General features: G+C 41.5%; 1 protein-coding gene across 1 annotated transcript in view; it reads right to left on the bottom strand.

Annotated features, from left to right (window-relative positions):
• PSMA3 (proteasome 20S subunit alpha 3) overlaps positions 1-8,960 on the bottom strand; it is a 47,566-nt gene extending 38,606 nt beyond the window's left edge. Inside the window, exons 1-2 of the mRNA XM_033951713.1 lie at positions 8,593-8,960; positions 1,246-1,328 (exon numbers count right to left, since the gene is read on the bottom strand). Coding sequence (XP_033807604.1) covers positions 1,246-1,328; positions 8,593-8,613 — 104 coding nt within the window. The 5' untranslated portion in view covers positions 8,614-8,960. The remainder of the gene's footprint in view (positions 1-1,245; positions 1,329-8,592) is intronic.
• Positions 8,961-15,553: the final 6,593 nt, after the last annotated feature.

Genomic DNA, 15,553 nt, shown 5'->3' with positions numbered 1-15,553 from the left:
ACCTACTACTTCCCGATATCTTCTCCTGGAGGAAAATTTAAATGAGATCTTGAATTCCTTGAACTACTGCTGATTGGGGTCTAGGATGACTCATCACAGCCGATTCAGCATGGCCGTTTTATCACTGAATTGGCCACAGCAGCACCTGAACTCTTCTTGAAGGGGCTATGCCTTCCCCCCACCCCAAAATAGGAGCACCCCACCTACCTCTTGAAAAGTTCACCGGTGCAAGCAGCATCTTCCACCCCCTGCACACGCTGGCCTCATCTCCCCTCAGACATCACATCCTGGTCCCATGATGAGGAAGTGACATCAGAAGGGAGCTAAGGCTGGCTGAACAGGAGATGGAAGATGCAGTGGTGAAATTTAATGTATGCTGGGGGGGGGGGGGGGAAGAGAGACACGACAATTCATCCTGGCCATAGTGGAAAGGACAATTCATAGCTGCCATGTTGAAACATCCATGATGAAATCATCCCATTCTGCACTGATTGATGGGATAGTTTTAGTTTTATCATGACCTGTTGTTGACTGTATTTTGTTTCCAACCTTTTGGAATCTGGTTGGATCAATAAGGGAGCTTGTCATTCTTTCATTGCAATTTTAATAGAATCTTTTAAAATGTTACAACTCTCTTCTAGTATTTAGTGAAAAGTAATAGTTCTGAAACCTTTTGCAATAACTTGGGATAGACAGTATCTTCTGGTAGAGTGTCATTGTTTGGAAGTTGTGGTGAAGGGTTACTAGAACTGAAATAGTTGTGTGTAGAAAAATTGGTCAGAATTCAAGGGTGATGAGATAGTTGATCAATAGTCATAAGAAATGGATAGTTCAAGTTAATGCTGCTCAAGGAGATATCACCAGTTACTGAAAGAAGGGTTCATATATTTTTCCACATAAGATACTGAAATCTTTTGTTAATCATCAAAAGATATCCTTGTTGTCCAAGTTATTCAAAAGGGTCATATTTCTGTTATCAGAGTTTGACATTAGATTTAATCATGTTTTGAGTATGAAATCTAGTACTACCAAAGAGGATTCAAAAATTTCAGAACTGAATATATATTTTTCCTCAATATATATATAAAATAGAGGCCTCACCTGCATTAACTAGGTATCATTTTAAAGTTTGTATACTTGCTACGATTAAAATTTTAACTTTTTTTTTTAATGAGGAAAGTGCTGCTGTTAGCAAATTCTCAGAAGCTTTCATAACTATATATGAAAAAAGTATGCTTGGCTCACCTACTGTTCTCCACAGCTTTCATGGCATATTCAACTTGAAACACTCTACCATCTGGAGAGAACGTGGAAGCAGACAGGTCGTACTGGGAAATTAAAAAAAAAAATGCAATGTACAGGGCAAGTTAAACACCAAGAATACTTGAAATATTAAAATCAAGAACATTTTCTAAAGCCCTGGAGAGGCATAATTTAAAAAAAAAGTCTAAATCCCCTTTTGGCCTAAAGCCCATATTATGTATAGGGCACCCGGGAAGGGTATCCTACAGAATCAGGCCTAGGCACACCCAACCAAAATAAACCAGATTCTGTAACTGACGTCCATGTTACAAAACCGGGTTACTGTAGACGCAGTCACTATATTTATCGCGACAAGGGATATCCCTGCCGCGATAAGTATAGCAGCCGCCAGTCTCAGCCCATGTACCTAAGACTCCGTCCATAGGAGGGACCTAGGCTCCTGTGGATTGAGCAGGCCCGCCTCATTTGGACGTTGGCGGGCCTACCGGCCAGCTAGTGCAAGGACCCGTCCGTCTGTCCAACTTGATAGTTGAGCCTGAGGGGGAGGGGAGGGGAGGGTTTGTGGGGGGGGGGGGGTCCAGCAGGAGGGATTGGGCACCCTCTTGCCGGTGGTGTTTGGGAAAGGGTGGGTGTTATCGGGCAGGAGAGGTCGGGCACCCTCCTGCTGCGATCGGGGGGAGGGTCAGGGGTCCTACCAGCAGGAGGGGTTGGGCACCCTCCTGAAAGCAATAGTCAGTGGTGGGTGGGGGGTCTTTCGGCAGTAGGGATTGGGAATCCCTCCTGTCTCGTTCGTTTAGGGTAGAGGGGGGACACTGACGGCCGCTATACTAATCACAGTAGGGAGATCCCCTAGCCTACATTGTAAGCATCTCCCGCTCTACTAGGGAGATCCTAGGTTCGCCTTAGGTAAGCTTAGGTGGGTCTCCCTACGCTCCTGGAGGCGCTTTCAATATAGGGGGCCTGCCCGGGGAGCATTTAAAAAAAAAACAAAAACAAAACATGCATCCCGATTGGCTGATTAGACAGCTGTAGGACGCCTACAATCGGGACACAGTTTACAGAATCTGGGCCTTGGTGCCCAAAGTAGGAAGCGATCCATTAAAAAAAAAAAAATAAAGTCCAAAATGTGTTTTGGTTTTTTTCGAGAATGACCTACTTGTACGTTCAGGAGTTTAATTGCCCAGATGCCACTAGGTCCACCTTTAAGTCCTATTCTAGGGGAAAAAAAAGATTGCCCAAATCCCAAAACAAGACTTTTAAGCGTGGGAGGGACCAGTCCTTCACCTAAAAGCACGATTCTCTAACCAGCATCTGTCACAAGTACCGGTTAGAGAATCGTGGAACCATCCTTCCCCCCCCCCCCCAATCATGACAATCCCTCCTGCCCAAAGCCGCCACCCCCCATGATGCCCAATCTCTCCTGCTGCGATCCCGCAAACCCTCCTGCAATGTTCCCCGGCAGGAGGGATGCCCAGTCCCTCCTGCCGACACACTATAACCCCTCGAAGGTTCACCCCCACCCCATTAAACTGATTTAGTTGGCCGGCTGGCTCCTGCCTTTGAAGGAAGGGCTGGGATGCACCGGGGATGGGCCTAAGGGCCTGATTGGCCCAGGCGCTTAAGGCCCCTCCTGTAGGAGGGACCTTAGACATCTGGGCCAACTGGAATATTAGGCCCATCTCCCAGTGCATTCTGAGACCCACTGGGAGTGGCCTAAGATTCGATTGGCCAGATCCCTTAGGCCACCCCCCCCCATTGGAGGGGCCTAGGGGATCTGGCCAATCAGAATCTTAGGCCACTCCCAGTGCATCCCAGAATGCACTGGGAGATGGGCCTAACATTCCGGTGGGCTCAGGCTTCCAGACGTCCAACTAAATCAGGTTGGGGGTGTTGGCAGGAGGGATTAGGCATCCCTCCTGTCACCGATCATTGGGGGGAGGCGCAATCATGGGATGTCGGCAGGAGGGATTGGGCATCCCTCATGCCGGGGAACATTGCGGGAGTGTTTGGGGATCGCAGTATTCCTTCTGTTGGTTAACATTGCGGGAGGGTTCGGGGGATCGTGGCAGGAGAGATGGGCATCTTTCCTGTAGGGAACACTCAGGGGGGGCCGCGGTGGCTTCGTCCCTCCTACAGTGATCATAACGGGGGCGGGGGGACGGATTGGCTGGACCACTAAGCTGATTGCGGCTGCTGCGATCAGCTCAGTGGCCCGATCTGGAACTTATACCTGTTTTGACTTGGTCTAAGTCAAAACATATAAGTTCCATCCAGGCTGTTATAGGGGAAAACACCCTCCAGGGATTCAAGATAAAGTTTGACAAGTTCCTGCTGAACCAGAATGTAAGCAGGCAAGGCTAGTCTCAGTTAGGACACTGGTCTTTGACCCAAGGGTCGCTGCGTGAGTGGATTGCTGGGCACGATGGACCAATGGTCTGATCCAGCAGCAGCAATTCTTATGTTCTTAACATTTCGATTATGGCTGCCAGATGACTAACGGCCTCTTTTACAAAGCTGCATTAGCGGCTGCTCCGCGCTAATGGCCCCGAAGCCCATAGAGATTTAAAGGGCTTTGGGGCCGTTGCCGTGCGGCTTTATAAAAGTGTAGGTCGGCCCATATCCCACCCTACTCACCTTCAAATCGCCCCTTTTCGCACTTTGTGCACAGAGGCAGGGAAAAGGTCTAAGCTGGTTTTAGATACGTCTAAAACCCTGTTCGATTATTAGTACTTGGGCGACCTGTCTTTCTGATCGTCCAAGTGCCAATTTAGGCGGGTTATTAAATGTATTTGTTTTTTTTTATTATTATGAGCCCCATAGAGTCCAACAAACATACAATACCAGAAGAGAAAAATTATATTTCAAATAAAACTGAATTAAATCAAAACTGACTAAAGTAGTTAAAGCAGCAGTTTAAGCTGTTATCATTGAAGCTATGATAGATACAAAACATTTTGGCAAGAAACTCGCTTTGTAATGAACCTCTTTCAGCACATTTTTAAAATGACTGGTCTTGGTCTTGAGTTTCTGTATCTTTAGTTACACTTGGCACATATTAGAATTCTGCAATATACTTGCGACTATTATTGCTTGTTAAAAACAGTCTCAACCCATTAAATCAGGACAGTCATTCAAAATAATGTAGTAAATGTCAGCAGAAGACGACTTGCATAGTCCATCAAGCCTATCCAACAAGGGAGGCCAGAATTGAATCTGACACTCTGTATATAAGTTCCACCTCTTCATGATTAAATGTTGGTATGCCTAATCTCTCTCTCTCCCAATTTTGGGGCACAGATCATAGAAGTCTATCTAGTACTAGTCTTGCATCCCAACTACCGAAGTTGCCGACAATGCCTATTCTAGCCTTGATCCCAATCTGGTTTTTTTGTCATTTACGAAACTCAAGACAACAAAAGTCTGCCCAGCACTAGCCTTACTTCCCAACTTCTGAAGCTGCCATCAAAGTTCACTCCAAGTTATGAGGCCATTTGAGTATTGAATTACTTGAATTGTATCCTTTTTCTATTATGGATTAAGAACAGTTTAAAAGATGGAAAACGGAGTAAGGTTAAATGGTCAGTACTCTCAATGGAGAAGGGTAAATAGTGGGGTTCCAAAGGAGTCTGTGCTGAGACTGCTGCTTTTTAATTTTTATCCATGATTTAAAGATGGGAATAACTAGTGAGATAATTAAAATTTGCTGTCGACACAAAGTTGTTAAATCACAAAACTGAGAAACTGGGCATCAAAATGTCAGATAATGTGTAATGTGAACAAGTGCAAAGTGATGCATGAGGGAAAGAGAAACATGAACTATAGATAGTATAGCCTCCTCGGTGAAGACAAAAAGCAAATAATTCATTTAAATTTCTCTGCTATGGCCTTGCATTCCCCAAATGCCCCTTGTACTTCTTGGTCATCTAGAGTAGAGAATGACATGTGACAAAATTCATCACCATTCCCATCCCTGCGGGAAATAATCCCGTGACATTCTTTAGTGTCTATCTCAATCAGTGTCTTCTACACCAGCATTGTTCAATACAAGGCTTAAAGGACAGTGGTTGTGTCCATTCATACTCCGTTTATTTCCTCTCTCCTTAAAGAACAACATGGAGATGGTTTCCTACGGTTATCTGCAGGGACGAGAGTGGTGCCGAATTTTGTCACTGTATCATTCGCTAACTAGTGGTCGAACTGATTCTTTTACTGCCTTCTTGATTCTAATATACGTTAGGAGTCACCACCAAGGAAAAGGATTTAGTTGTCATTGCAGAGGAAATGGTGAAACCTTCAGCTCAGTGTGCAGCGGCGACTAAAGAAAGAAAATAGAATGTTAGGAATTATCAGAAAAGGAATGGAAAACAAAGATGAAAATGTTATAATGCACTTGTATTGCTCCATGGTGTGGCTGCACCGCAAATACTGTCTACAATTCTGGTCACCACATCTCAAAATATATAGTGGAATTAGAATTTACCTTTTAAGGTACATAGAAGGAAAACAAAAATTATAGAAGGGATGGGATGACATCCCTGTGAGGAAATGCTAAAGAGGCTAGGGTTCTTCAGACTGGAAAAGAGATAGCTCTGAGAACATTTGATAGAGGTCTATAAAATACTGAGTGGAACAGGTAGATGTGAATCGTTTGTTTACTCTTTCCAAAAAGAGTGATGGAGCTATTATGTAATAGTTTTAAAATAAACTTGAGAAAATATTTCTTCACTCAATGTGCAATTAAAACTTGAATTTATTACCGGAGAATGTGGTGAAAATAATAAGCATAGCAGGGTAAACAAAAAAAAGATTTGGATAATTTCTTAAAAGAAAATTCCATATTTATGATGTAAGAGCAATAGAAATAGCCAAAATGTTTTGAAAGTTCCAACCCCCACCCTTTTCCAAAACTGTTGTATCAACTCACAGGACCACCATTATGTGTAAAAATGAGCTTATTCCTTGAGCACAATGCCAACATATATCAGAGGTAGATGGGAACATTTTTTTTTATCTAACAGGGTATACTATCATCATGTTACCACTTTAAAGGCATTTTCCTGCACCAAACTCTACATTTCCATGTCACAGCTGGCTTACTTTGCAATGCACCGCACAAAGGGATTGGAAAGGGAAAATTCTGTGTCTGGAACTTGGGTGAAGGTATGGGAAGGGGGATGATAGGACAAGCTATATGTTCTTATGTCAAAAGAACAAGTCCGAGCTGGGACACTTGTACTTCAGTGACTAGAACAATCTGCTCCTGAGAATAGCTTTTAAGATTCCTAACTTGTTAATTTTGACAAAAGTGGGTCACAGGATTCTTTGTAGAGCCAAACAAAAGGATCATGCAACTCTTTTACTTAAGCACTGGTTTCCCTTACCCTATAGGATTCAATTACAAATACTCACCTTAACCTACAAAGCCCTCCATGATGGTAAAAACTAGGATAGCTTCCCTTACCGTTTCTTTTGCACCAGCTCGTTGCCTCTGCTCACTGAATGATCATTGCCTAGTTTTGTCATTTCCATCTCCAGAAAGGTGGGAAATAACACACTGCATTATTTTTTTCTGTCAGCATTCCTTTGGAACTCCCTTCCACACATTCTTTAAGCAGAGATCTTATATAATAAATTTTGTGCAGAACTTAAGACCTATCTGTTTAATCTTGCATTTTCTAGGACTTAATTGCAGCACAAGTTCACTGCTGCACTTGGAAATGTAGCATAAACCCCTTGCTTTTAGAGCTTCCTGGCCCTCTCCTAAATCCTCCCTTTTACTTTTTAGCATGTGATGAATGTATGATTTCTCTTTCCTATTTTATGCTGACATTCTTTTTATGGAAACTGTTTTAATCTGCACTCAGTAAGAGCAGTGCAGCAAATACTAACAAATAATAAGCGTGTATAAGGGCTCCATCAATGGCATAGCTGGAACTTAGTGGGCCTTGGGCAGAACCGAGATGGGCATTCCCCTGCCAGTGTGAGCCACCCCCATCAAGTTCAGCAAACCCCAAGCTTAGCTACTTACCCGCCCACCAGGTCCTCCACAGCTACAGCATCAGAGACAATGCTAAAGGCTTCTTTGTCTTGCCTACAGGAAGTTGCATCAGCACAGTAGATAGGTCCTGCCAGCCAGAGAGGCAGCTGTTAGTGCTGACACTGTAGATGTGAAAGACCCAGCAGATGAGTAAGTAGCTAAACCTGGGGGATGGGAAAGTGCCAGACCTCAGCATGCAGAAGGCTGAGTTCTGCTGCAGGCAGCCCAAGGCACTTTGCCAGGTTCTCTGAATGGTAGCTATGCCCCTGGGATATATGTATCTCTCTATACTTTCTTTCAGGAAAGATGTACATATCTTTTTAGGCATATGTGTTATCAGCTTCTTAACAATAGGATCTGGCCAGTTCTGGCATGACCAGTGGGCAGACTAGACATCCGCTTATAGTGGCACAATTTGGGAGGTGGCAGCTGCATGACAGTTGTCACCAAGCAGTCAGTACAGCCAGTGAAGGATCTTGAGCATCTGCACATACTCAAAGCCCATCTCCCACCCTGTCTGAAAAAGGAGGCATATTTAAGAACTCATGTTGGCTAGCCATGTTAACTTTTTCATGAGCACAGGCAACAGTGGTGCAGAAGTGTAAGATAGAGCAGGTAGGGATAAAAGGAGGGAGAGAGAAAGGAAGGGCAGATGCTGAACCCTGGGGGTGGGGGTTAGGACCAAGAAGATGCTGGTTTAGTGTGGAGAAGGGGGTAGGTAAGTAGATACCTGGGCTAAGGTATGCTTTGGGCATAAGATAATCTTGCGCCAGCTCTGAACATAGCCTTCTCGACATAAAGATGTTTTAGAAGAAAGGGGGGGGGGGGGAGGAGGGAAAACGAGATGGAAGTGTTACTCTTAAAAACTGTTACACTTTTTGACTGTTCTACTGTATATAACCTTATTCACGGTAAAAAAAAATATAAGGCCCACTAGGGTTTATTAGGGTAGTAGCAGTCCTGATTATACTTAGATGAGGTGGAATAAAAGCATTGTAATAATAGGCATACTCCGCAGTGACTCAGCACAAGTTGCCGGGACCTCTCAGTACCATGGGAAAAAGGAAACTAAGGCCAGTGCGCACCAGTCACATTCTCTCAGCTTATAGTTAGCCCCGCAGGCAGCAAGTCAGGACTCCTCCTAGAAAGTGAAAGGAGACTAGAGACCCCTCCCCACCAAAGGCCCGCTTGTGACTCGGACTCCGTTCTTCCCTTCTGGTAACCTAAAGGGACCATCCATCCCCGCTCTCCAGAGCACGGAGCCACGACGGCCCAGATAGGACCATACTTACCCCAGTACCGATAGAACTCATCTTTTCCTGTACTACAGACAAGGCACACCGACTTCCACTTTCCCTTCCAAGTCCTCCCTACAACCACCAACCAACAACGCGCTCTCCCATTGGTCGGATTGCAGCCAATGCTTTTCCTCTCGCCACGCCGGCGCAGTCTGGACTACGACGAACTGGGAGGGTCTTGGTTAAGCGATCCACGGGAAGAAGGTCGAAGTGCCGCTAGTTTCCCCTTATCCCTCGAGTTGAGTTTTACGCGTACTGGATCTGCGTCTTTCCTGTTGTAATCGTCGGGAAAGCTGGTTACTTTTTTAAAAAGTCGATGCTGCCTTTTAGTAGCATACAAAATTACTCCGTTACAGACTCTTCGTTCCAGGCCCTCGAACAGCAGTTATTTTGTTTTATCATTTTATATGGTCCATTAAATGGTATGGTGGCCGTGTTAGTCCACTCTTCAAGGTCCAGGCAGTCCCCTGGTCAAGGAGTCACGTTTTTAAAGATGTTCTTAATCGGATTTGTATGTAACTCAGAATTTGTAGATTTTAAGATTGTTGTTGCTTAACCTCTGCTCCCAGCTGATAAAAGAGACAACTGTCCCTACCAGTGATCCTAAGGCAACGGTCCCGAACCTTTTTTGCACCAGGGACCCGTTTCATGCAAGACAATTTTCCCACAGGGATTCAAGTGCATAATCAATGACTTATATAATATATAATAATAATAATAATTTATTCTTATATACCGTCATACCATGAATGGCTCTAGGCAGATAAGGCTGAACATCCAGCGAATATACAGTTCAAAAAGATGCATCAATTTCTAGAATGTACACAATACATGTTGTATTTAAAAAGCATAATGTAAATGTAATTATTACATTTTATATAGGAGTTTTACACTTACTTTCATTCTTCACCGTACAGTACACACAATTTAATTTTTATAATACATTATGGTAACCACAAAATTAAACTACACAAAGCACTCTTTTTCCCCTCCCAGGGTGCATCTCTCCCACCACCTGTATTGCCACATCTAACATGTCTCATCAAGGACCATGTGCAGCATCTTTCACCCCTGCCCACCAGTCTCATATCTAACATTTCTCCTATCACCTCCCTCCATCGCCTCCATCACCATGTCCAACATTCTTCTTTCCCTCCCACCACTCTGCCCGCAGCTAACCTGGAAGCCTTCCCTCTGAACAACTTTTTTTCCCTCCAAAGTCTGGTCCTTGTATTCTTCCCACCTTCTCCACCTCCTTAAGGCCTCTCTTACATCCTTTTCCATCAATTTCCCTGTTCTCTTTCAATTTCCCTTCAATCTTTTTGCAAATTTTTAAAAACCACTTTATTTGCTAAACACTTTGAAAATTAACTTCTTGAAATTTAGTCTTATTCTTTTATGGATTTTACTTGTTAACTTAAGTACAGTAAACCGAGTCGAGCTTTCCTTGAATGAAGATTCGGTATCTAAAGTCAAGCATTAGATTAGACTATCACATCTAACATTTCTCCTTCTCTCTTCTTCTACCACCATGTCCAACAATTCTCCTCTTTCTTCATTTCACCATGTGCACCATCTCTTTTTCCCTCACCCATGCCCAACAATTCTCCCTTTCTATTCCCTCCCTACCTCAGCATCTCTTTCCCTCCCTCCATTCTTCCATTCTGTGTCCCAAGTTTATGCTCCTCCCTCCTTTCTTCTTTCCATCCTTTGTCTGGTTTGTGCTCACTCTCTTCCTTCTGTGTCCCAGTGTGCCTCCTCTCTCTCATGTCCAATGCACCCCTCTTCGTCCTTCCCTCCCTCTATTCTGTGTCCCAAGTTTGTACCTTCCGCAGCCTAGAGGGAAGGTTTTCAGGTCAGCCGTGGGCAGCATGAAGGAGCTGCTGCTCATGATTTTGTGAAGAGAAGTACGGCTGGGAAGAAGGAGCTGGCCAGAACCCGGAGACTGCCTGTAATGTGACTAAAATAAAAATTTCTGTGCGACTCGGTTTGACACAACCCACAGCTTGGCACTGGTGTGTGGTATGATGGTTGGGACCCATGACCTAGTGGTTAAAGCTGCAGCCTCACCACTCTAAGGTTTTAGGTTCAAGCCTAGTGCTGCTCCTTGTGATCCTGGGCAAATCACTTAATCCTCCATTGCCAAAGGTATGTTAGAAAACTTCTTAAGACCCAGTTATTTGTATATGCCTTTTTTTAGTTATTTCTGGTAAAGTTGATAAATTATTCACTATTTGTATTATTTAAACTATGGTAGCTTTCTGAGGATTGTTTGCATGTTTATTTTATCATATGTCTATTTCATCATGTATTTGTTTTATCATATGTCTATTTTAAGTACTAAAATTATGTAAACTGCTTAGTTTTAAACGGTATATCAATTTTTAAAATAAAAATGTAGCTTGTGAATCCAGCTGAACAGATAGGGAAAAATGTTTGAGTACCTGAATGTTAAAGCTGCTTAGATAAATCTCCATTGGTAGGTGGTATATAAGTAACTTGAATGTGTTTCTATGTAAACTTGTTTGTATAATTGCAAATTCAATAAAATTTTTGAACTTAATGTTCAGAAGTCTAATTTTTATGATCTACAGCTTGGCAGTTGAGCCTTTTATTTCTGCATATCCAAGTGGACTGGCAGAGCAGTCATTCTCTCCTTAAATTTAGGGCATTCAGCACTTCCCTTTCTGTTTGAACACATCTGCTTATAGACTTGACTCATGAATGGTGTGTGGGGGGTACCCTCCCATTCTGGTATGCAGAGTACTTAACTCTTCTGGCCCAACTTTCAAATGAATTTGTTTCACTGATCTAGACATCATCCTATCACCATCCCTTCCCTAAGCATATTAGCTCAACATATTACTGCTGCCTAAGCACTTTGAAAGGGGAGCTTTACCAATTCAGAGCATGAAAGAATGCAATAGCTCCCCCTGGTGGATATCAAGATTCTGTTTGGCCTATGCCTGGATATACCGTATATGCAGTATTTATTTACTTATTGGCTGCTCCCTATTTTATAAAAGCTCTACTAACATTGATGTGGCTGTTTGTCACATGAGCTGCACATGCAATTGCACCAAACTACGGTGAAATTAACTTTAATACAGGCTTAAGTGTATTCATTTTTTATGCACATTTTGCTGGAATACTAGTACTTATTAAAATTAGGGCATTAATTTGTCATGAAGGTTTACACAGAGTAAAAACTGCTAGGACATTAAAGAGTTACAGAAGCATTAACAGTGAGAAAAAGGACATTTAATATAGATATAAAGTTAAGAAAGGGACAGATGATAACGAAGGCAAAAAGAGACCTTGAAAATATGTTGTAGGCAAAAACACATAGTAAAAACCTTTTTAAGTATATTAGAAGCAAAAAGCCAGTAAAAGAATCAATTGGGCTGTTAGATGACGGTGCCTTAGTCCTCTGACTTTGACACTCCTAGATCAAAAAGATGCCCTGGGACTAAGGCACCGTATTAAAGCAACAGAAAAATACCATTAAAAACCAATTATCAATTTGGCTTCCTGATGTAGCTCTAGTGACACTCAGACTGTGTTGGAGCCGAGAGACACTATTTCAGATAAGTGATCTATTTCTAAAACTTTGTAGAGCTATATGGACAATATAATATACAATAGAAGCTGTAGCGCTCAATTTAATGTGTTGTGATTAAAAACCCATGCACTGTGATTAAAAACCCATGCACTTCGTATCACTGGTGCCCTGCTGAAGGATTTATGTGCACATTTGAATTCTAACATTTATTAAGTCAGTTACGCAGCAATTTCCAAAAGTTCATCATTTTTTTATGGGAAAGGGATTTTGTATTTGTTTTCCCTATCCCGAGCAAAAGTCTTTATACTTAAATCCCTTGTTGTTTTTGGATAAAGATGGATGTAGGGCAGAAAGTGAAGGCGAGAACAGCAAATGGATAAGAAGGCCCTGGAAACAGAGTTAAGAACACAGACAGAAGGAAGTGTAACCAAGACTGGGAAAAGATGAATAGAAAAAAATAAAATCACCAGATAGCAATGGTAGGAAAAATGAATTTATTTTCAATGTAGTGATTGAAATATTCAAATATACCCACAAAATATATTCAAATTATACAGCTGATGAGAGGGGAGAAAAAGACCTCAGTGTCACCCAGGATAAAACAAAATAGTCTATCCTGGAGACAACCTAACTTCAAAAGAATTTCTGATGTAGGAGACACATCCCCCATCATAAAAAAAAATTCCACTCTACATTCATAATATCAAAAACTGCAGACTAGGGGGTCCTTTTACTAAGGTGCGCTAACCGATTTAACACGTGTTTAGTAAAAGGACCCCTAAATCTTTCCAAAACTCTCTTACTACAGTTATATTAAATTAAACAAAAAAAACAACAACCCTTATCTTCATAAATGTGGTCCACTCAACATGCAGCTCAAGGCAGAAAGGCAAAGAAGCATTAGATGCTTCACTCGCTGTGTTCCTCATATATTGCACATAGTGTGGCTGAAACGCCAAACATCCATTCAACAGATTGAAATAAGTCATTTTTGATCATTTACATCTGCTGTCTATATTTTGCATAGTTCAGGAAGAAAGAAATGTATTTGTTTCTACAGTATTTCTCTGGTGTACTGCATACAGAGTCTGGCATCTTAAGGTTTTGTTTGTGTATATTAGGATTTTTAGTTTGTGGTCCTGTATTTGCATAGGGTTTATCTGTGTTCTGCACGTGTGACAAAGGTCAGGTATTCTGATAGGAATGAAAGTCATGAAGTGTTACTGGTGTTAGGGCCCCAAGTAGGAAGATATTTGTCGACAGTTTGTCCCAGTTTTGGAAGGCCCTGAGCTTGAGGCCATGTCTGGAGGGCAGATTTTGACATATCACGCATGTGTACATGAGCTGGATGTCATCACACTGACATCCACGTGTGCACGGAGATCCTCTAGACAGGGCCTGGAGCTTGGGGAAGGAGACATGAAGTTCAAGTGGGGGCAGGGCTGGGGCAGAACAAAGCAGAGCCAGGGGTGGAACGGGGCATGGTCACACGTCCTCTTTTTTTAAAAAGGAATCTGGTAACCCTAGATATTGTGAATGATATCAAAATCTGCAATGGACTAAACTCCTCTGATGGTGTGGCTAACAAGAAGAGGGACTTAGCAAAGCTTGAATAAAGTTTCAAGTTATTAATAAAATTTATTATCCCGCTGATCATATTTCTAAGCGGCTTACATTTAAAGTAATTGTTAAAAAAAGGGAATACAAACTATAATTATTAGAAGACAATATTAGACTTACATAAATCCTGGACATGATTACATTAGGTTAGTGGGTGAAATACAATATTTGATAGGAAAATTAGACAGAGAAGGTAAGTATATAGGGGAGAGGTTGATTACATCTGTGGTTTTTGTTTTTTTAATTTTATTCATTTTCAATAAGTGCAATACAAATTAAATACATTTTATATTTAAGACATCACTTAATATTCTTTCAAGAAACAAATCAATCTATATCCCTCCCCCCACCCTATCCCATAACTATTATAAATTTTTTATTTAATAATCAAATCTTCAAAAAGCTCATCTGTGTTGATGTGAGAATTAGAGTGTGATAAATTATAGGTCGAACACGTCCTTAAACAGAAAAGTTTTTAGATTTGATTTGAATTTGTCAAGATTTTTTTGTTCCCGAAGGTGGCTGGGCATTGAGTTCCAAAGTTGTGGGGCCATAATCGGAAATATCAGAATTTGGCAGCTATCATAATGCATTGTATCTAGAGAAAGCATCTTCTCAATGTAAAGGCGCGAGGCCTTGTTGCAAGGAGTTGAACAGCATCGCAGGCTTTATCTCTAGTTGCTCTGTATATCTATGTTTCTTATTAGTGGATAATAAGAGTGATTTTTATATTCTGGGATCTGTGTTTAGGTATGTTTGCCCCTAGATTTTAGTTCCATTATTACTTATTGATTTCGTTTTCTATCCTGTTGTCCCCAAAGAGCGAAGAGGTTACATATTAAACATACATAATATCAGTACAAGATTACAATACAAGTTTTCATCCTAGTTGGCATATATTAGGTGTAGTTATCCTTACGCGACACAGACTAGTTCAGTTACCAATATACAGTACTTCAAGTGTATTGTACATCCCCGCAGGATGACTCTCAAAGCTATATCCATCACATCCCAAAGGAGAAAGCAAACTGGCATTGTATGAATGACTTACCATATCCTGTAATGTTTATATCCATTGGCACCTCTAAACACCTTCAAACTTATGACTGAGAAAAAAAATCTTCTTGATTTTATCAAGTAGTGATCCATTTCTCGAGTCCTTCTTTGACTAGTCCAACCCCCCAAAGTTACCGCAGACTCCCCTTTTAACTACTTTTATTAGTTTTTAAAATTTGTCGTATTTAACTCCTTAAGATGCTGTGCGTAGTTCAATTTTTTTTTCTGTTCAAGGCCCAAAATTATGGAATTTACTTCCTATTCATCTTAGAGTTCAGACCTCTCAATCTTTTTAAAAAAGATCTTAAAGTTCTTCCAAGTTATTATTACTAGATTGCGAGTTGAACACAGCTAGTGGGACTGAACTTTAGACCTTTCCCAATGTGGGTTTTGTTGTTTTTTGCTTTACTATCTATTAGTGTACTTCCCTTTTTTCTGCACATTTCATGATTGGCAGGCTATCAAATTTTAATAAAACTTGGAACCTATTTACTAAAATGCAGTACAGTTTTGAAGCTAATGCAGGTTGGGCCAATGCAGAAAATTATCATGAGCAGAAGCACAAAGTTACTTTGAGGCATATGCATATATTAATGGGTGCAAAATGAAGAAGAGGGATTCAGTACTGGAGTTAACTTGTGTGGTACATATTTGAGTGCATAATACATTAAAATGTATGGTAATGACACCATTAGATATTCAACTGTAACACAGAAG

This window comes from Geotrypetes seraphini, chromosome 7 (assembly GCF_902459505.1).
Source record: "Geotrypetes seraphini chromosome 7, aGeoSer1.1, whole genome shotgun sequence".
NCBI lineage: Eukaryota > Metazoa > Chordata > Amphibia > Gymnophiona > Dermophiidae > Geotrypetes > Geotrypetes seraphini.
The sequence above is the reverse complement of the archived record's forward strand: the minus strand, read 5'-3'. Positions and strand labels throughout refer to the sequence as shown.